Raw genomic sequence first — 14,816 nt, 5'->3', positions numbered from 1 at the left:
AATTTCCATTGCGAGGACTGCCGCTGAAGCTGAAGCTCCGATACTTTGGTCACCTGATGAGAAAAGCCAACTCCCTAGAAAAGACCCAGATGCTGGGAAAGATTGAAGGCAAGAGGAGAAGCGGGCGGCAGAGGACGCGACAGTTACATAGCATTGCAAACTCAATGGGCATGAATTTGAGGAAACTCCGGGAGGCAGTAAAGGACAGGAAAGCCTGGAATGCTGGAGTCGGTGGGTTGCAGAGTCAGACACGACTTAGCAACCGAACAACAGAGTTTCCATACACCCTTTGCCCGCACACACACACAGCCTCTCACTACCAACAACTTAGTTACATGAGAGTAGTGTATTTGTTACAATCGATGAACACATAGACACAGCAGCATCACTCAAAGCCCACAGTTCACATTGGGGTTCACTCTTGGTACTGCAAATTCTACTGATTGTAGTAACATCATTATAGTAACACATAGAGCAGCTTCACTGCCCTAAAAATCCTTTGTGGTTTGTCTCTTTATCCTTCTCTCCCTTCAATCCCTGGCAACCACTGATCTACTGATCTTTTTACCATCCCCACAGTTTTGCCTTTTTCTAAATGTCATACAGTTGGAATCATACAGTATGTAGACTTTTCAGATTGGCTTCCTTCATTTAGTGATTTGCATTTAAGTTTCCTCTATGTTTTTTCATGGGTTGATACAGCCCATTTCTTTAGAGCACTGAAAAATATTCTGCTGCCTAAATGTACCGAAGTTTATTTATCCATTCACCTCTTGGTTGATGCCAGGTTTCGTCAATTGTAGATAAAGCTGCTATAAACATCCATGTGCACACTTTGTATGGACTTAAGACTTACTGGGGTAAATACCAATGAGTATAACTGCTAGATCTTATGGTAAATATATGTTTAGTTTTTAAGAAACTGTCAAATTGTCTTCCCAAGTGGCTGTTCTATACTGTCTTCCCACCAGCAATGAATAATAGCTCCTACTGCTCTACTTCCTCATGAACATTTGATGTTGTCAGTGATCTGGATTCTGACCATTCTAACAGGCATGTAATGGTATCTCACTGCTTTCATTTGCTTGCCCCTGATCACATGCAATGTAGAGCATGGTTATCTTTTTAAAATGTAGAACTGATCACGTTATTCCTTAGCTCAAGGCCCCACAATGGCTTCCCACTGTCTACAGATTTGACACCTTAGAAAGGCTCCCAAGCCCTACTTCATTTATACCCATACCTCATCCCATCCTGCAATACCTGGCATTCTCTCCGCTAATCATTTGCACCTGCAGCTTCAGAATACATTGGTCTCTATATGTTGCTCCTGTTTTCCTCTCCTCACTGCCATCCCCACACCTGGCCACTTGACAAGCACCTATGACCTTTCAAGACTCAACTCAAATAGTAGCTAGTCCACAAAGCCTTTTATGGTTACTCCCCTTCACACTCTGACCTCCATAATACACTGCACCCATTACAATCAGTTTCATTTTCAAGATGGCTTTTTTACTCTACTTAACTGTAAGCTACTTGAGGGATTTACCACCCCATCACCTAACACAGTATTTTGTACATACTGGTGCACATTAAAAGGTTGTTCAATGAGAGAGTGAATAAATTTTCACCCTCTCAACTGATTTTTAGAGCAAAACTATAATACAGGGCTTCCCTTGTGGCTCAGCTGGTAAAGAATCCACCTGCAATGCAGGAGACCCTGGTTCAATCCCTGGGTTGGGAAGATTCTCTGGAGAAGGGATAGGCTACCCACTCCAGTATTCTGGCTCATATTTAATATAATGAAGTATATTTAATATAATTGATTAATTAATTAATTTAATACAATTAATTATAATTATATATTATTATATATTAATATAATTAATTTCCCTATAATTAGGGAACCTGAATTGCATTGTGCATATACTGCAAAAGGTCCTGAAGATGTGATGGAAGAAAAGCTTTTGCTGGCAGCACAGCTGCTTCAAGTGCTGTTATACTATTAAAATAATGACTAATAAAAATAATAACACAAAGTACTGTGCTAATACTACTGCTAGCAATAGTGGTAAAAGACCATTACTTTCACATAAAAGCCAAATAAATGGCTGTATTGCTCAGGCTGTGTTTCTGATTTCCTTAATACATTCACAGGCCTGTAAAAATAATGAATGTATAAAATGAACCCCTAACCCCTTTTTCCATCTCACTGAAATGACAGCTTTTGGATTCAAAATACAGTTTTGGATAGAATGTGGATTCTTTAGAACATACTTATCATGCTGTATCAAATAACAACATACTACAGAATTATCAATGTCTGTACCCTCAAAGCAAAGAGCACTTCTATCTACATTGTAAGAGATCTAGTAACAGAGGTCAGGGGTCAGGAATATTAAATTGAGCACTAGAAAAATAAAGCCATGGGTGACCAGTGCCTGCCCAAGGAATTCAGAGACAAGACATAAAAAGCATTTCTTTCACCACAGTAGTCTTCCACAGCAATACCCTGAATATAACAAACAAGGGGTAACATAAAGACAAATTTGGAAGCCCTTCATCTACAATGAGAATGGATACAGTAATTATGGTAACTTAGAAGAGCATTACTGGTACTAGAACACTACCACACATTTGGGTCCTAATCATGAAGTAATTTTCAAAATCCAAAAAGAAGCAAGATTGGTAATCAAATTCGAAACTGAAATGTATGCCTCTAAGAAATAATTACACCTTTCCTCAGCAATAGAAATCACTGCATCAGGACACTTTCTGAAAGTTGTGGGTGAATATGCTTGACTGAGCTTATTATGGAACCTTAAGATGTTGGAAAATGAGGGGCAATGAAGAATCAAAAACAGGATGGAACATGATACAAGGACAGCTTAAAAAAGAAAAAAACAGAAAAGGAAAAACGAAGAAAGCAGGGGGAAAAAATTACTTCCAAAATTTTTACCAATAATTAAAAAAAACATGCCTAGCTATTAAGAGTAATGGCAGCAATCATTTCTTTTTTTTTTAGCAATCATTTCTAAATCAATTTCCAAAACATTTCTCTCTTGTCTTCTGAAAAAGTTCTTAAAATACCACCACCACAGATGTAAGGGAAATGAAAGACAGGTAATGCAGGACCTATGCTGAATAATTAATTTCAGTAACTCAAAATCAGCTTTATCCTCTCTGTTCTAAAGAGTATTAGTCACATAAAAGCAGTTCTTTTAAACTCTTCTCCCAACATGAAGAGATCCAGCATATTACGCAGCTCTTCAATATACCAACTTTTAATTAACTGTTTTTACTAATGTCTGGAAATATCCGTAAGTTTTAAATACAAGCTTCAGAATTACATTCACCGCATCACCCATCTGTACCCTAAGCTCTGAAATCAATTTTCTAGCGGGATTGGGAAATTCTTCGGAGCCAAAGCCTTCAAAGTATTGACATTTGAAGAGGACGGAGTCACCTGCGCAGCCCGTGTTCCTCCAAGATAAACTCCGGCTACCCACACGCACTGGCCCGATCAGGACCGCAGAGGTCAGGCTCCGCGTCAGAATCGGCGACTCGAAGGGCAGCACCTGTCCGGCGGGGCGGGCACCCCGCGTCGCGCTCCCGGGGGGACGTAAAGTGGAGACAGTCTCCTCCACCAAAGCAGCCCACCGCGCCGGTCTCGGGGCAGCGGCGGCGGAGGGGGCGCAGCCAGGCCAGCGACAACAGCGCGGCCCCGCTCAGCGGCCCGCGACCCTGGGCGCCCTCCCCATCCAGCCCGCTCGCCCTCACCGGCTCTCTTCCACTCGCTCGCCCGCCCGCAGGCCTTTAGGGAGGCGCTGTCCCACGAGCGACGCTGCTGCAGGTACAGACGAGCAACGCTCCGCCGCCGCCGCGACCCCGCCCCTTTGTGACACCACGTACCAATCGCTCGCCGACGCTCGCGTCGCCCTCCAATCAGTGGGGTCGGGGGCGGGACCTGACCGCCGGATGCCGGCTGTTGCTTGGAAGCCCAGGCTTCCTTCGTGTTCGGTGGTGGTTGTCGGTTAGAAGAGGCCCGGATGTTAATCCTTTATTACTAACAGTGGCCGCCTGACTAGGGCCAAAGCTGGAGGCAGGAGACCAGTCGCACAGCCTTCTGGGAACAATAGGGTTGGCCTCTGGCCGGACAAGGGTGTGGACAGCACCTTTACCGAGACCAACCTAAGGCGCTCTTAGAGGTGCCTGACTTGCTGAAGCCACAGTCCCAGTCGATGGTCTTCCAAGAACCTGTGCACTTCTAGTGCGGCCCAGGAGGCATGCCTTGAACGGATCCTTCTCCACGCACTTCACTGTCCCCTAATGTTTCTAGTCCTGCCTACCTTATCTGAAACATGGGGCCATTGCCATGCCTGGTTGAAAGCAAGGGGGAAAGAAAACAAGTTCTGTAGGTCTTATCCATTTATTCCTCATCCAACCTACTGAGAATTGTGTAGAGTTGAAACTGAGTGGGTACTTTGGGTTCTTAAACTGCAGTGTTGGGTATGCCAGCCAACTTCTGTTTTCAAATTCTCAAGCTGTTGAGCTCAGTGTACACCATAACAGACAACACAAGCCTTTCAGCCTGACATGAGCCTCCATTGCTTCTTTTTCTCATTTCCCCGAGGTGTTCTAAATCCAACCCTTACGGTTTTCCAGCTCTCTTAGCCTATTGTTTTACTAGGTGGATTAGTTAGCTGACAAAGTAATCTCCCTCTCCCAGAAGCTTTTACTCATCCTCATCTTGTGACTCAGAGGAACCAGTCTAAAATGAACTGCAGTATCTAATCTTTTGTCACCCGTCCTTTCTCATTCTCTGAGACCCTACCCACCAATTTATCTCCACAATTCAGAAAACTGAGAATACACTAAAGTTTATGAGGTACTGGGCTTTCACACATCTTCAAGCTGTCTTACCAATGATTCCTTCTTAAATTCTAATATTGAGTAGATTGGAGCTCCTTGAGAAACAAGATAAGATTATTATCTTTGTGTACAGCCTATAATGGAGTCAATGTTACTAAATTAAACCTTAGCTTCCAAACCTGCCTCCTCTCTCAGTCAGGAGAACTGAAACAAGCTATAGAGTCAGGCGAATGAGTTGATGTCAATGCATGGCAATAACCACCACAATATTGTAATTAGCCTCCAATTAAAAAAAAAAAAAAAAAAGCCTTGGGTTCCAACACTGGAAGCCAGTTCATTCATTATCATCATCATCTACCAAGTTTCAAGTGCCAGATAGTTAATGAGGATCTTTGCATATTCTCCCATAACAATCCTGCAAGGTTGGTACTGAGGCCCCTACTTGACAAAGAAGGAAATAACTAAGGTAAAACAAGTTGCCTACACTCAAAACAGTTCCAAGTGGCAGATTTAAATCTAGGTCTCAACACAAAAATCCAAACTTGTTCCACTACGCTGCTTCCAGATTTCGCCTCATCTGTGAAATGAGGGCAATATCTATCTGGTAGTTATGGAGACTGAATGTGTGTGTGTGCATGCTCAGCCAGGTCCGACTCTTTGCAACCCCATCGACTGTAGCCCCCCAGGCTCCTCTGTACCTGGAATTTTCCAAGCAAGAATACTGGAACAGGTTGCTATTTCCTCCTCCAGGGGATCTTCCCAACCCAGGGATCAAACCCACATCTCTTGCGTCTCCTGCACTGGCAGATTGATTCTTTACCACTTGAAAATAGCAGGAATAGTGCCAACCATTGAACCAGTAAGTGTTTAGTTCCCTCTCCCTTTCAAGCATTTCAAAATAGCAATTTGCATATTTTCTAACTCTGTTGTCTCTTGAATTCCCTGGAATCAGTCCTAATGGTGGGTCAGCAGATTTTATCATTCCAAAAGGAACACATGTTTAACAAATGCTTCCTGAGTGAGGAAGATCACACATTGGGCTCTGACTCAAGAGCATACAAGTAACTCTGAATACAAATAACCTAAGGGACAGAAGGAAGATGCATTAAATGGGTAGGGAAAAGGAACAGGAAACTAGTATAAACCTTCTGGGTCATTCTCTCAGCAGAGCAGGACAAACAGCTGATCTGTGACAGCTATACAAAATCTCTTGAGAATAAGCAATTCTCAATTCAATTTTAAAGTATCCAAGAAAGAAGAAAGAAGTTAGTGGCTTCTGAATGGGTGAAGCCAACTGGGTCTGCTTACAAGATTGCACCATGTTTACAGACTGAATACTCATAAGCGAGAGAGCACCGCACAGGAAAATAGACTAGAAGTGAGAGCCATCCACAGTGGACAACAGTTATAGATTATTCCCATCAATGTGGAGTTCTATGGAACAGTGGTGCTCTAGAAGCTGACATTCCCATCCTCAGCATTTCTCCCTACCATTATTTGGGTTCATTCTGCCTCTTTCAAAAAATAATGCAAAGCTCCAAGGAGTGGAAATGGATGCATTAAGACAAGGGTCAGCAAATTGTTTCTGTAAAGGGCCAAAAAGGAAACATCTTAAACTCTGTGGGCCATCCAGTCTCTGATACAACTGTCAACTCTGGCATTTACCTACTAAGGGTGAAAACAGCCATCAGTTCAGTCACTCAGTTGCGTCTGACTCTTTGCGACCCCACGGACTGCAGCATGCCAGGACTCCCTGTCCATCACCAACTCCCAGAGAAATGAATGGGTATGACTGCCTTCAAGTAAAACTCTATTTACAAAAATAAATAAATAAACTATAGAGGACTGTAATTTGTCAACTCACTGTAGTGGACCTGTAAGGTATCTTCAAAATTTAGTGGAATGCTCTCCTAGCATAAAGACACATGAAGTATATAATCTCTCATCCTCTTCTTCTATCTAGTGCCCAGGCTGTAAGTTAGGGCTCCCATACATTTAGGGAAGACTTCTGGTCATGTCAGGCATTTGCTTCCTCTGGGAGTCACCACCCACCATGAAAGGCAAAAATAGGTTTCTTCTCTAACAGACCCTAAACCATGGCCCTACCAAGGCTAATCAAAATATGGTTTTAAAAAAAAAAGTAGCACTGTGAAACATTTATTTTTGTTTGCAGAATTAAGCATGATTTTAAAACCAGTACAGAAAAATACTAAGTATGTTGGGTAAGAGGTGAGCAAGTTTGTTTCAGTATTTGTTTTCTATAATTCAGTTAAGGAGCACGGAAGACAGCATCATTAACTCAAGGATGTAGTTGAAAGATACCCTGTACACTCTACTGGCCTCCAAAGGCATTCAAAGGATCATCAAATATGTTGGAAACCTTCTGTCCAGATCTTGATTCGGTCACTGTCTGTGAAGATCGACTTTTTGATTTGGTTGTCTTAGTCTGGATACCAGAGGAGAAGATATCATCTTTAAAAATGGGGGGAAAAAAAAGTGTCACAGAATAGGCAAGAAAATGAGTGCTTTTAAGACATATCTACACAAACCAGCAAAGACTCAAGTCTGATAATAGCATGGGATACCAAAAACCACTAAGAGGAAGCTAAGCCTCTTAAGACTCCAGTCCTAACTCTGCTACTAACCAAGTCTTCTGATCACATACAAGTTATAGTTTCTCTCTGAGTATAATTTTCTCAGCTACAAAGCCATGTGTGCACAGGCAGGAGAGGAAAAGCAGAAGGATGAGTTAATTTTAAATCTAGCCCATGACTTTACCATCTGTGACATTATACTTATTTCTACTCTACATTCTTTTCCCTTTGGATTCTAAAAGGAAAAGGCACTAAAAATTAGCAAAGGAAAATTCCAATCTCAGTCTTTCAGAATAAATACATCAATTTGCAGGATCTCAATGCCAAAAATGTAGTCTTTAGCCTACTTTAGATGACTGGCAGGGGGCACACTAAGATAAAAGTTAAATTAGACTTCACAGTCAAGGCTAATTCACTTGTCTAGGCTCTTCACTGCTATGATATGTATTAAATTTCTTGACATCCATCATAACAAAACATTGTTTCACCAAAATGACTAGTCGATTTATTTATCCACCTTCAGTCTATCTCAGGAATATAGAGCAGGTCAAAGGAAACCAACTGGGGAACATCTTCCAGGAAAGAGTCAAGACAAAGACAGCAAGAGAAATATCAAGTCACTGAACGGTGATGACTCTCTGTCATGTACAGAAAGCCAAACTTACCTGTATCATCGTCAAATATAGATTTAGCTTCCACTTTCTTTTTGGACTTTTCTTTTGGTTTTACAGTTAGGTCAGCAAAGATATCAATGTTATCATCAAACAAGTTGGAGTCAAATGTTCTTTCCTTCTCTCTTGTTTTTTGTGAGGGTTTAATTGCTTCTGTAGCAAATATATCATCCTTGTAAGCCAAAAAACAACCAAAACAATTTTTAATCAAGGTTTTTTTTTTTTTCTTTACTACATACATTCATTTCAACAAATTGCAGAAATGCCAACTGCCACGGTGTTCTGTAACAGCCATGTGAGCTGCTCCTCTGTCTGGAGTGTCCTACTCCAAATCTCTGCCTGGCAAAGTCCTTCTCATTCTTCCAGGTCCCAGCTAAAACACAAGCTCTACAGAGAGCCCTTCTCTACCAGTCCTACCGGAAGAACCACCTCCCACACCAATCCCCCACTCTGCCCCACTGCCCCTGGGTTGTTTCCAGGCACTTAACATTACCTGGAAACGTTACTTGTACACTGCCCTGTCTGATCCAGTTCCCCTCCCTGAGAGCTCTGGAGGGCAGAGCATGGGTCCTGGTTCACCTTATGTATCCAGTATCCAGATGCTCAATAAACATCTGCTTAAAGACATCCAGTATCCAGATGCTCAATAAACATCTGCCTAATGACATCCAGTATCCAGATGCTCAGTAAACATCTCCTGAAGAGTATCACTCAAGGCCTTACTGTCTACATTAAATCATCAGCTCCTGCCATGGCCTGTTTCCCCAAGAACCAGAGATTAAACATCCAAGCTGTAGAGATACCACTTTATGTATGCTGATTGCAGCAACATCCATATAAAAATGATAAAAATCAAGACTTGTGTCAATGGTAATGGCCAAGAACAAAACAGAAAATCACTTCCGAAAAAGTTTCAGAGTTGTTTCATAAGAGAAAGAAAGTGAAAGTCACTCAGTCATGTCAGAGTCTTTGCGACCCCATGGACTATACAGTCCATGGATTTCTCCAGGCCAGAATACTGGAGTGGGTAGCTGTTTCCTTCTCCAGGGGATCTTCTCAACCCAGGGATCAAACCCAGGTCTCCTGTATTGCAGGTGGACTCTTCACTGTCTTAGCCACCAGGGAAGCCCTAATAATTAACCTAATAAGAGAACCTAAGTATAATTAGTAAGAGAACCTAAGTTTAATTAGTAAGAGAACCTAAGTATAATTAGTAAGCAAGTAGATACTGAGCAGCAACAAAACAGCTTTAAGGTAATCTACGGTTCAAATAAGACAATCAGATATCTTCCTTAACAAAGAACCAGGCACAGAGACGTATTTTTATGTCCTATTACCTCAAATATATCTTGTGCTTTTGAGATAACATCCTGCTGACTGTTGGATTTTGACCCATTCTTCTTGCCTCTCTGGTCTGTAAAGAGATCGTCCTCATCTTCCAGGAGAGGGAAAGGATTTGTTTTCCTTGCTGGTTTTGGTTTAAAAGACTGAAAGAGATCATCATCACTGCCCGCCTCACCGAGAGCAGGGAACATGGGGCTTCTGTCTTTACTTCCCTCTGCCAGGTTGGCCAGGCTGTTGGCTGCCTTCACCTTGGCTTTTCTTCTTCCTGCAGACTGAGATGCAATGCCCTTGGAAAAGATATCTCCAGAATCAAACAGATCATCCTCAACAGGTTGACCCACAGATTTTGCAAACAGGCCTCTGTTCATTCCAGGCACAGGACCACCTGCCCACGTTGGAGTGGCAGCTGCCACTGCTTCTTCAGAGATGTCTGCTCCACCAGCTGCCCTTAGCTGTGGCTGACGACCAACTGGTGATGTGGCGCCATCTGTCAACTGTGCCACAAATCCCCTGGGGGAACCCATATCCTCGGCCTCAGTGGACTCCTGGGCAGCCAATTGTCGAGCTGCGCGTGTCTGTGGTCTGCGCTTCCCTCTCACTTTGACCCGGGTCTGCAATGGCAAGAACCACATGTTGATCTGATGGTTTTTTTAAAACGTGCTCCAAGCTAACATAGCAAATAACCAACAACTCAAAATACTGTAAGGTTGTCTGGTCCATTTCAGTTAAGATACTATCTAACGTAGACAAGGTTATTTGTTAAAGATTTCCAAAGGCATTTAACAGCTCCTACTACTCCAAGACTAAGTCGTTCTTAATCCTTTAGTATCCCCCATTTTTGAGTCTTTTGAGGACAATTTTTGTTCAGTTTGATAAAGGCTTCCCTCACCACTAGAGGCCACACTACTCTCTGTCCCACAGTGCTCCCTGGGCCCTGCTCTGCCCTAGTTTAAATGCAGGTATCTTTCAAAACAAGAAAGAATCAGGGGGGATTCTGGCACTAAGCTTTCTCAGGAGGCTAATAAAAAATCAGGCTCCAGAAACAGGGAACTAAGACAATGAAGAAAGAGAGGGGCTCTTTCCTTCTAGTCAACAAACACTAAATCCAATTTTAAATATTTCACATTAAAAAAAAATTTGGCCTGGGAATCAAAACTTTCAATATAACCTCAAAATATGCATCACTTATTAGTAATAACCTAGTATTTATAATACTTTTCCAAAATACACTGTCAAGTAGTTTCAAAAAGGCACATGCTACTTTAGGCAAAGTACTCAATGGTGTTTGCCTATATCAAGGAAATTTCATAATTTCAAGAAGTAGTCCATTTAAACTTAACAACAACAAAAAAGCTAAACACAGAAATATAACAAAATGAGGGATATTTCGTTTTTTTGTAAGGAAAACAGGTTGGGAAATACTTAAAATGCATGTATTTGCAGGGTCATCCTATGTACTATTGCTTACTCAGAGTACAGCTAAGACTTCTCAGAGAAGGAAGACTGTATAGAAAAAAAAGAGAACAAACTAAAATAAAAGTAAAACCCCAAAGAGTTCACAGTCCATGCAGCACAAGTCCACAGTCTTGTGCAACAGTGTGACATGGGATAATTGCCACGGGATCTCAGAGAGGAAGCCCAGGACAAGGAACAGGAGGAGAAATAGGACAGAAGCTGTGAAGTCTGTGCAGAGCTGTCAATGAGGAACGAGCACTGCTGACACAGGGGGCGGCATGAACGGATGGCGGCAGCACGCTGGGGCGTGTGTGTTCAGGGGATGATGCCTGGGGACTTGATTTAGGCTGACAGTGTGAGGGGACTGGTGGGAGCTGGAAGATTCAGTTAGCGCAGACTGTAAATGGCTTTAATACTAAACCACGGAGCTTTAACGTTCTTTTGAGCAGTAAGGAAAGGAAGAAGTACATGGTGAGGATATGATCCGCCCAGTGTCTAGAAGGCTTCCAGGGGGCAGCCGGGAGCTAGTGAGCTAGTCACTGAGTTAGAACGTAAACGTAACAAACGTGGGTGGTGAAAGAGTGGACACAGAACTAGAGAGATGGAAGGAAAGCGAGGAGGCTGAAGGAAAGCGAGGAGGCTGAAGGAAAGAAGGGGCGCCTCCTTCAAATGAGGAATCGGGGTCAGCGTATCCTGTGTAACCAATGAACTCAGAAGAAACATACAAATTGTTCTGGTTTGTTTTTCTTTAAAAAAAAAAAAAAAAAAAGGCAGGCAAGCAAGCAAAGGAGGTTTCATTACCTTGTTCGCACAGTGTAAGGTATCTGCCTGAGCTGGAAGGTCAAAACTCACACCAGCCTCCCCACTCCCAGAAAGAGTGGGCACACTTTCCAGACTCTGCATCCTCCCAGGTTCAGACGAAGGAACACCAGATTCTGGCAAAACAGACTTCATTCCAGAGATCTGGGGAGCTGCTGGAGGCAGCAAGGCTGCTGGGTTGATCGCTAAATTTGCCTAAAGAAAAGAAAGGAAGCTGACTCTGTATTGTTTTCTTAAACACAACAGTCAGTTATTGTTACTGCGACACATGACGAAAGACTTGGTGTACATGATGAATAATATGAGATGAGAAAGAGAAATGCAGGGAAATCTCCTGATCCACTCAGAATTAAGATGGAGGGCTATCACCGATGCCCATCACAGGGCCCAAAGAAGAGATGTTACAGACCCAGCACACAGGAAGCAACAACTCGAGGGTGGGGAAGAGATGAGAAAACACCCGGCAGCAGCTGACGAAAAGGAAAACCCAAAGAAGTGTATAGATGCCACAAGGCAGGCAATGAAGATTCCAGACATGTTATAATTACTTGTAGTTTCCAGATCCGAGAGGATGGCTCTTTGGTTTTAAGTGGAGTGGGACCTGGTGAGTCCTGCGTGAAATTACATTCAGTTAAAAATCCATTGGGGAAATAGAGAAGTGTCTCTTGGATCACATATATATCTGAAAATAAATTTGTGATGGAACAAAGCTATCGGTTTCTGTAATTCTACAATGGAAAAGGCATTTGAATCTTTCCTGGACCCTCAGAACATTTCACTAACATTACTTCATTTGTGCTTCCTTATCCATTGTGTTAGTGGAAGGCTGTAAGACCATATATGGAGTAAAAGGAGAGAAAGATCATGAATAATATTCATAAGAATTATAGTGTTTAGAGCACCAGCTGGAAACATTATGACGCTGGTTATTTCACACAGCAAATATCAGCGCACACAGAAATTCACCCACAGCTTAATGCACTAGTTCTAGAAGCAAAAGCAGCTGAGACTTGAGTTGCTGGAGATGTGCAAGTCCCAGAGCTTCATTTCCACAGCTCAGACCACTGAGGCCTCGGTGAGGTACCCCAGGACAGCTGTAAGCCGGGACTGGGACACACTGGTCTGCTCTCAGAGGAGCACCAGAGAAGACTGCTGAGGAGGCCGAATAGCAGCATTCTCAGAAGAGTGACACAGAGAGGAATCAAGAGGCTGGATGTAATTGATATTGAATTCTAATGAAGTCCTACTCCAAGGTAGCCCAAAGGGAGAAATGAGGTTCTAATGGGAAGAAAACTTTCATTCTATCTTCACTCTACCTTGGAATCGAGTCTGCAGGTACCCCAAAAATAATAATGCTAAGTATAGATTCATGGAAACACTGTGCAGTGAAGAGAGGAGAGATAAGCAGGGGTTGGGGGAAGCAGTAAACAAAGAGAAGCAGTCCTAGTTGTTATTTTTTCCTTAATTAAGACAACTCTGAATGACCCTGGGGCAGGATGATGGAGTTAATCTGTATTACAAGGCAAACAGGAGAAGGAAGTCCTTAAAGAGATCAGTTCTAACCTGAGGTGTTTCCGATTTCCATAAGCCTTTTTCTTTGATACCCTGAGTGGATTCAGGATGTTTCTGGTTCTTGACAGAGGAAACAGAGTTGTCTTTTTTCACTACCTTCTTCTTTTCTGGAATCTTCAAAAACAAAGAACACCCAAAGTCTGTCAAGTATCATAAGACATTTTAAGGAAAAGTCATAATGCAAAAAAAGAAAATGACTGCTGAGTTTTAAAAGTCATTTCTCAAATGAGGGTTGAACAAATACAAAGGCAGCATTTCAGAAATAGCTTTCTAAAGACTGTGACTTTGCTGGCATCCTCTCTATGGTAAAGAGAAAATAGAGAGTCCTTAGAAAAGCTACTGCAGAAGTCGGGGGGCGGGGGGTGGGAATGACAACATAGATAACATTCAGATTTATAACTCTGCACCTGAAAGGCATGAATATTCAGTCATCGTATGATATGCAGTGGTCTTTCAATGAACAACTTTAAAATCAAACAAGATTTGTAATACAGTAAGAAAACCTGGTTAGTTATTGCTTTAATGTTAGTTAACTAGGAAACATAAGATGGGGACAACATGAATGCCCTCATCAGCACATTATCTGCCGTTCATTTACTTATGAGCATTTGCCTTAACTGTATAATTGGATAATTCATTTCCTTTCCCAGAAGTTTTCCCACATGCCATAGTATTGAGAACAAAAGGCTGGTACCAAAGGTTGCGACTTGGCAGAGCTGAAAAGATCATCATCGTCATCATCTCCAAACAGGCTCCCAACACTGGGCTCTAACAACTAGAACAGACAAAACTCAAATTCAACATCCAAAACAAAAATAGTTTACAGAGTCAGGTGAGCTGCAGAAGTGATATTTAATACAATAACAAAGCTATGTTGTGGAGAACCACTTGGAACTGACCCTGGATTTTTTGGTGCCAGAGAAAAGGTCAACATCTGGGTCGTTGTCCTTTTGGAGCTTGTGACTAAAAAGGAGCTCTTCATCCTGAAAGACACCTGTGCTCTTGGGGCGGGTACCAGGATCAGGACTCTAGGAAAGAGGGAAGGTCACGTGTTTTGTAGACTCCCGGGAATTTATCCAAAGAAATAACACAGATATAAAGATTAGACAACAAAGATGTCGCCTGTGGCTCTGTTTATAGTGTCCAAAGGTTGGACTCAAGCTGAATGTCCATCACAAAGGGAATGACATATTCACAGGATAGAATACTCAGAAGATACCAGAAACAGTGGAGAATATATTTATAAAAACAGATGAAATATACATAATCTGGGATGATGATCTTTCGACCTTTGTGTGGTATCTGAATTGTTATTTAACACCAATCTTTATACTGAGGAACATTTTAGGAATGAAAATATAAAATTAAACAAATTCTTTCTATCTCATTCCCAAAGGGAAGAAGAGACAGCAGGTAACTTAACATCAGAAACTCACAGGTGGTCCAGCACATTTACCTAACTTCTGCTTACCAGCATCTTAGGCCAAAT

The 14,816-nt window shown here is 42.2% G+C and overlaps 2 protein-coding genes across 7 annotated transcripts in view; both read right to left on the bottom strand.

Annotated features, from left to right (window-relative positions):
* ZFAND4 (zinc finger AN1-type containing 4) overlaps positions 1 to 3,774 on the bottom strand; it is a 61,730-nt gene extending 57,956 nt beyond the window's left edge. For both annotated transcript variants that reach the window (XM_061162031.1, XM_061162033.1), the window contains exon 1: positions 3,467 to 3,774. The gene's annotated coding sequence lies outside the window, so the exon portion shown is untranslated. The remainder of the gene's footprint in view (positions 1 to 3,466) is intronic.
* Positions 3,775 to 7,013: 3,239 nt separating this feature from the next.
* Positions 7,014 to 14,816, bottom strand: part of LOC133070181 (WASH complex subunit 2-like) — a 45,629-nt gene continuing 37,826 nt past the window's right edge. For 3 of the 5 annotated variants that reach the window (XM_061162025.1, XM_061162029.1, XM_061162026.1), the window contains 8 exons: positions 14,227 to 14,355; positions 14,022 to 14,102; positions 13,319 to 13,441; positions 12,304 to 12,366; positions 11,738 to 11,950; positions 9,475 to 10,092; positions 8,132 to 8,309; positions 7,014 to 7,344 (listed from right to left, as the gene is read on the bottom strand). In XM_061162025.1, the coding sequence (XP_061018008.1) occupies positions 7,205 to 7,344; positions 8,132 to 8,309; positions 9,475 to 10,092; positions 11,738 to 11,950; positions 12,304 to 12,366; positions 13,319 to 13,441; positions 14,022 to 14,102; positions 14,227 to 14,355 (1,545 nt within the window). In that variant the 3' untranslated portion in view covers positions 7,014 to 7,204. The remainder of the gene's footprint in view (positions 7,345 to 8,131; positions 8,310 to 9,474; positions 10,093 to 11,737; positions 11,951 to 12,303; positions 12,367 to 13,318; positions 13,442 to 14,021; positions 14,103 to 14,226; positions 14,356 to 14,816) is intronic. The other 2 variants (XM_061162027.1, XM_061162028.1) reach the window with 1 other exon arrangement.

The sequence above is a fragment of the Dama dama genome, chromosome 15, assembly GCF_033118175.1.
Source record: "Dama dama isolate Ldn47 chromosome 15, ASM3311817v1, whole genome shotgun sequence".
NCBI classification, from domain to species: domain Eukaryota; kingdom Metazoa; phylum Chordata; class Mammalia; order Artiodactyla; family Cervidae; genus Dama; species Dama dama.
Note: the sequence above shows the minus strand (reverse complement) of the source record. Positions and strands in the feature narration are given on the sequence as shown.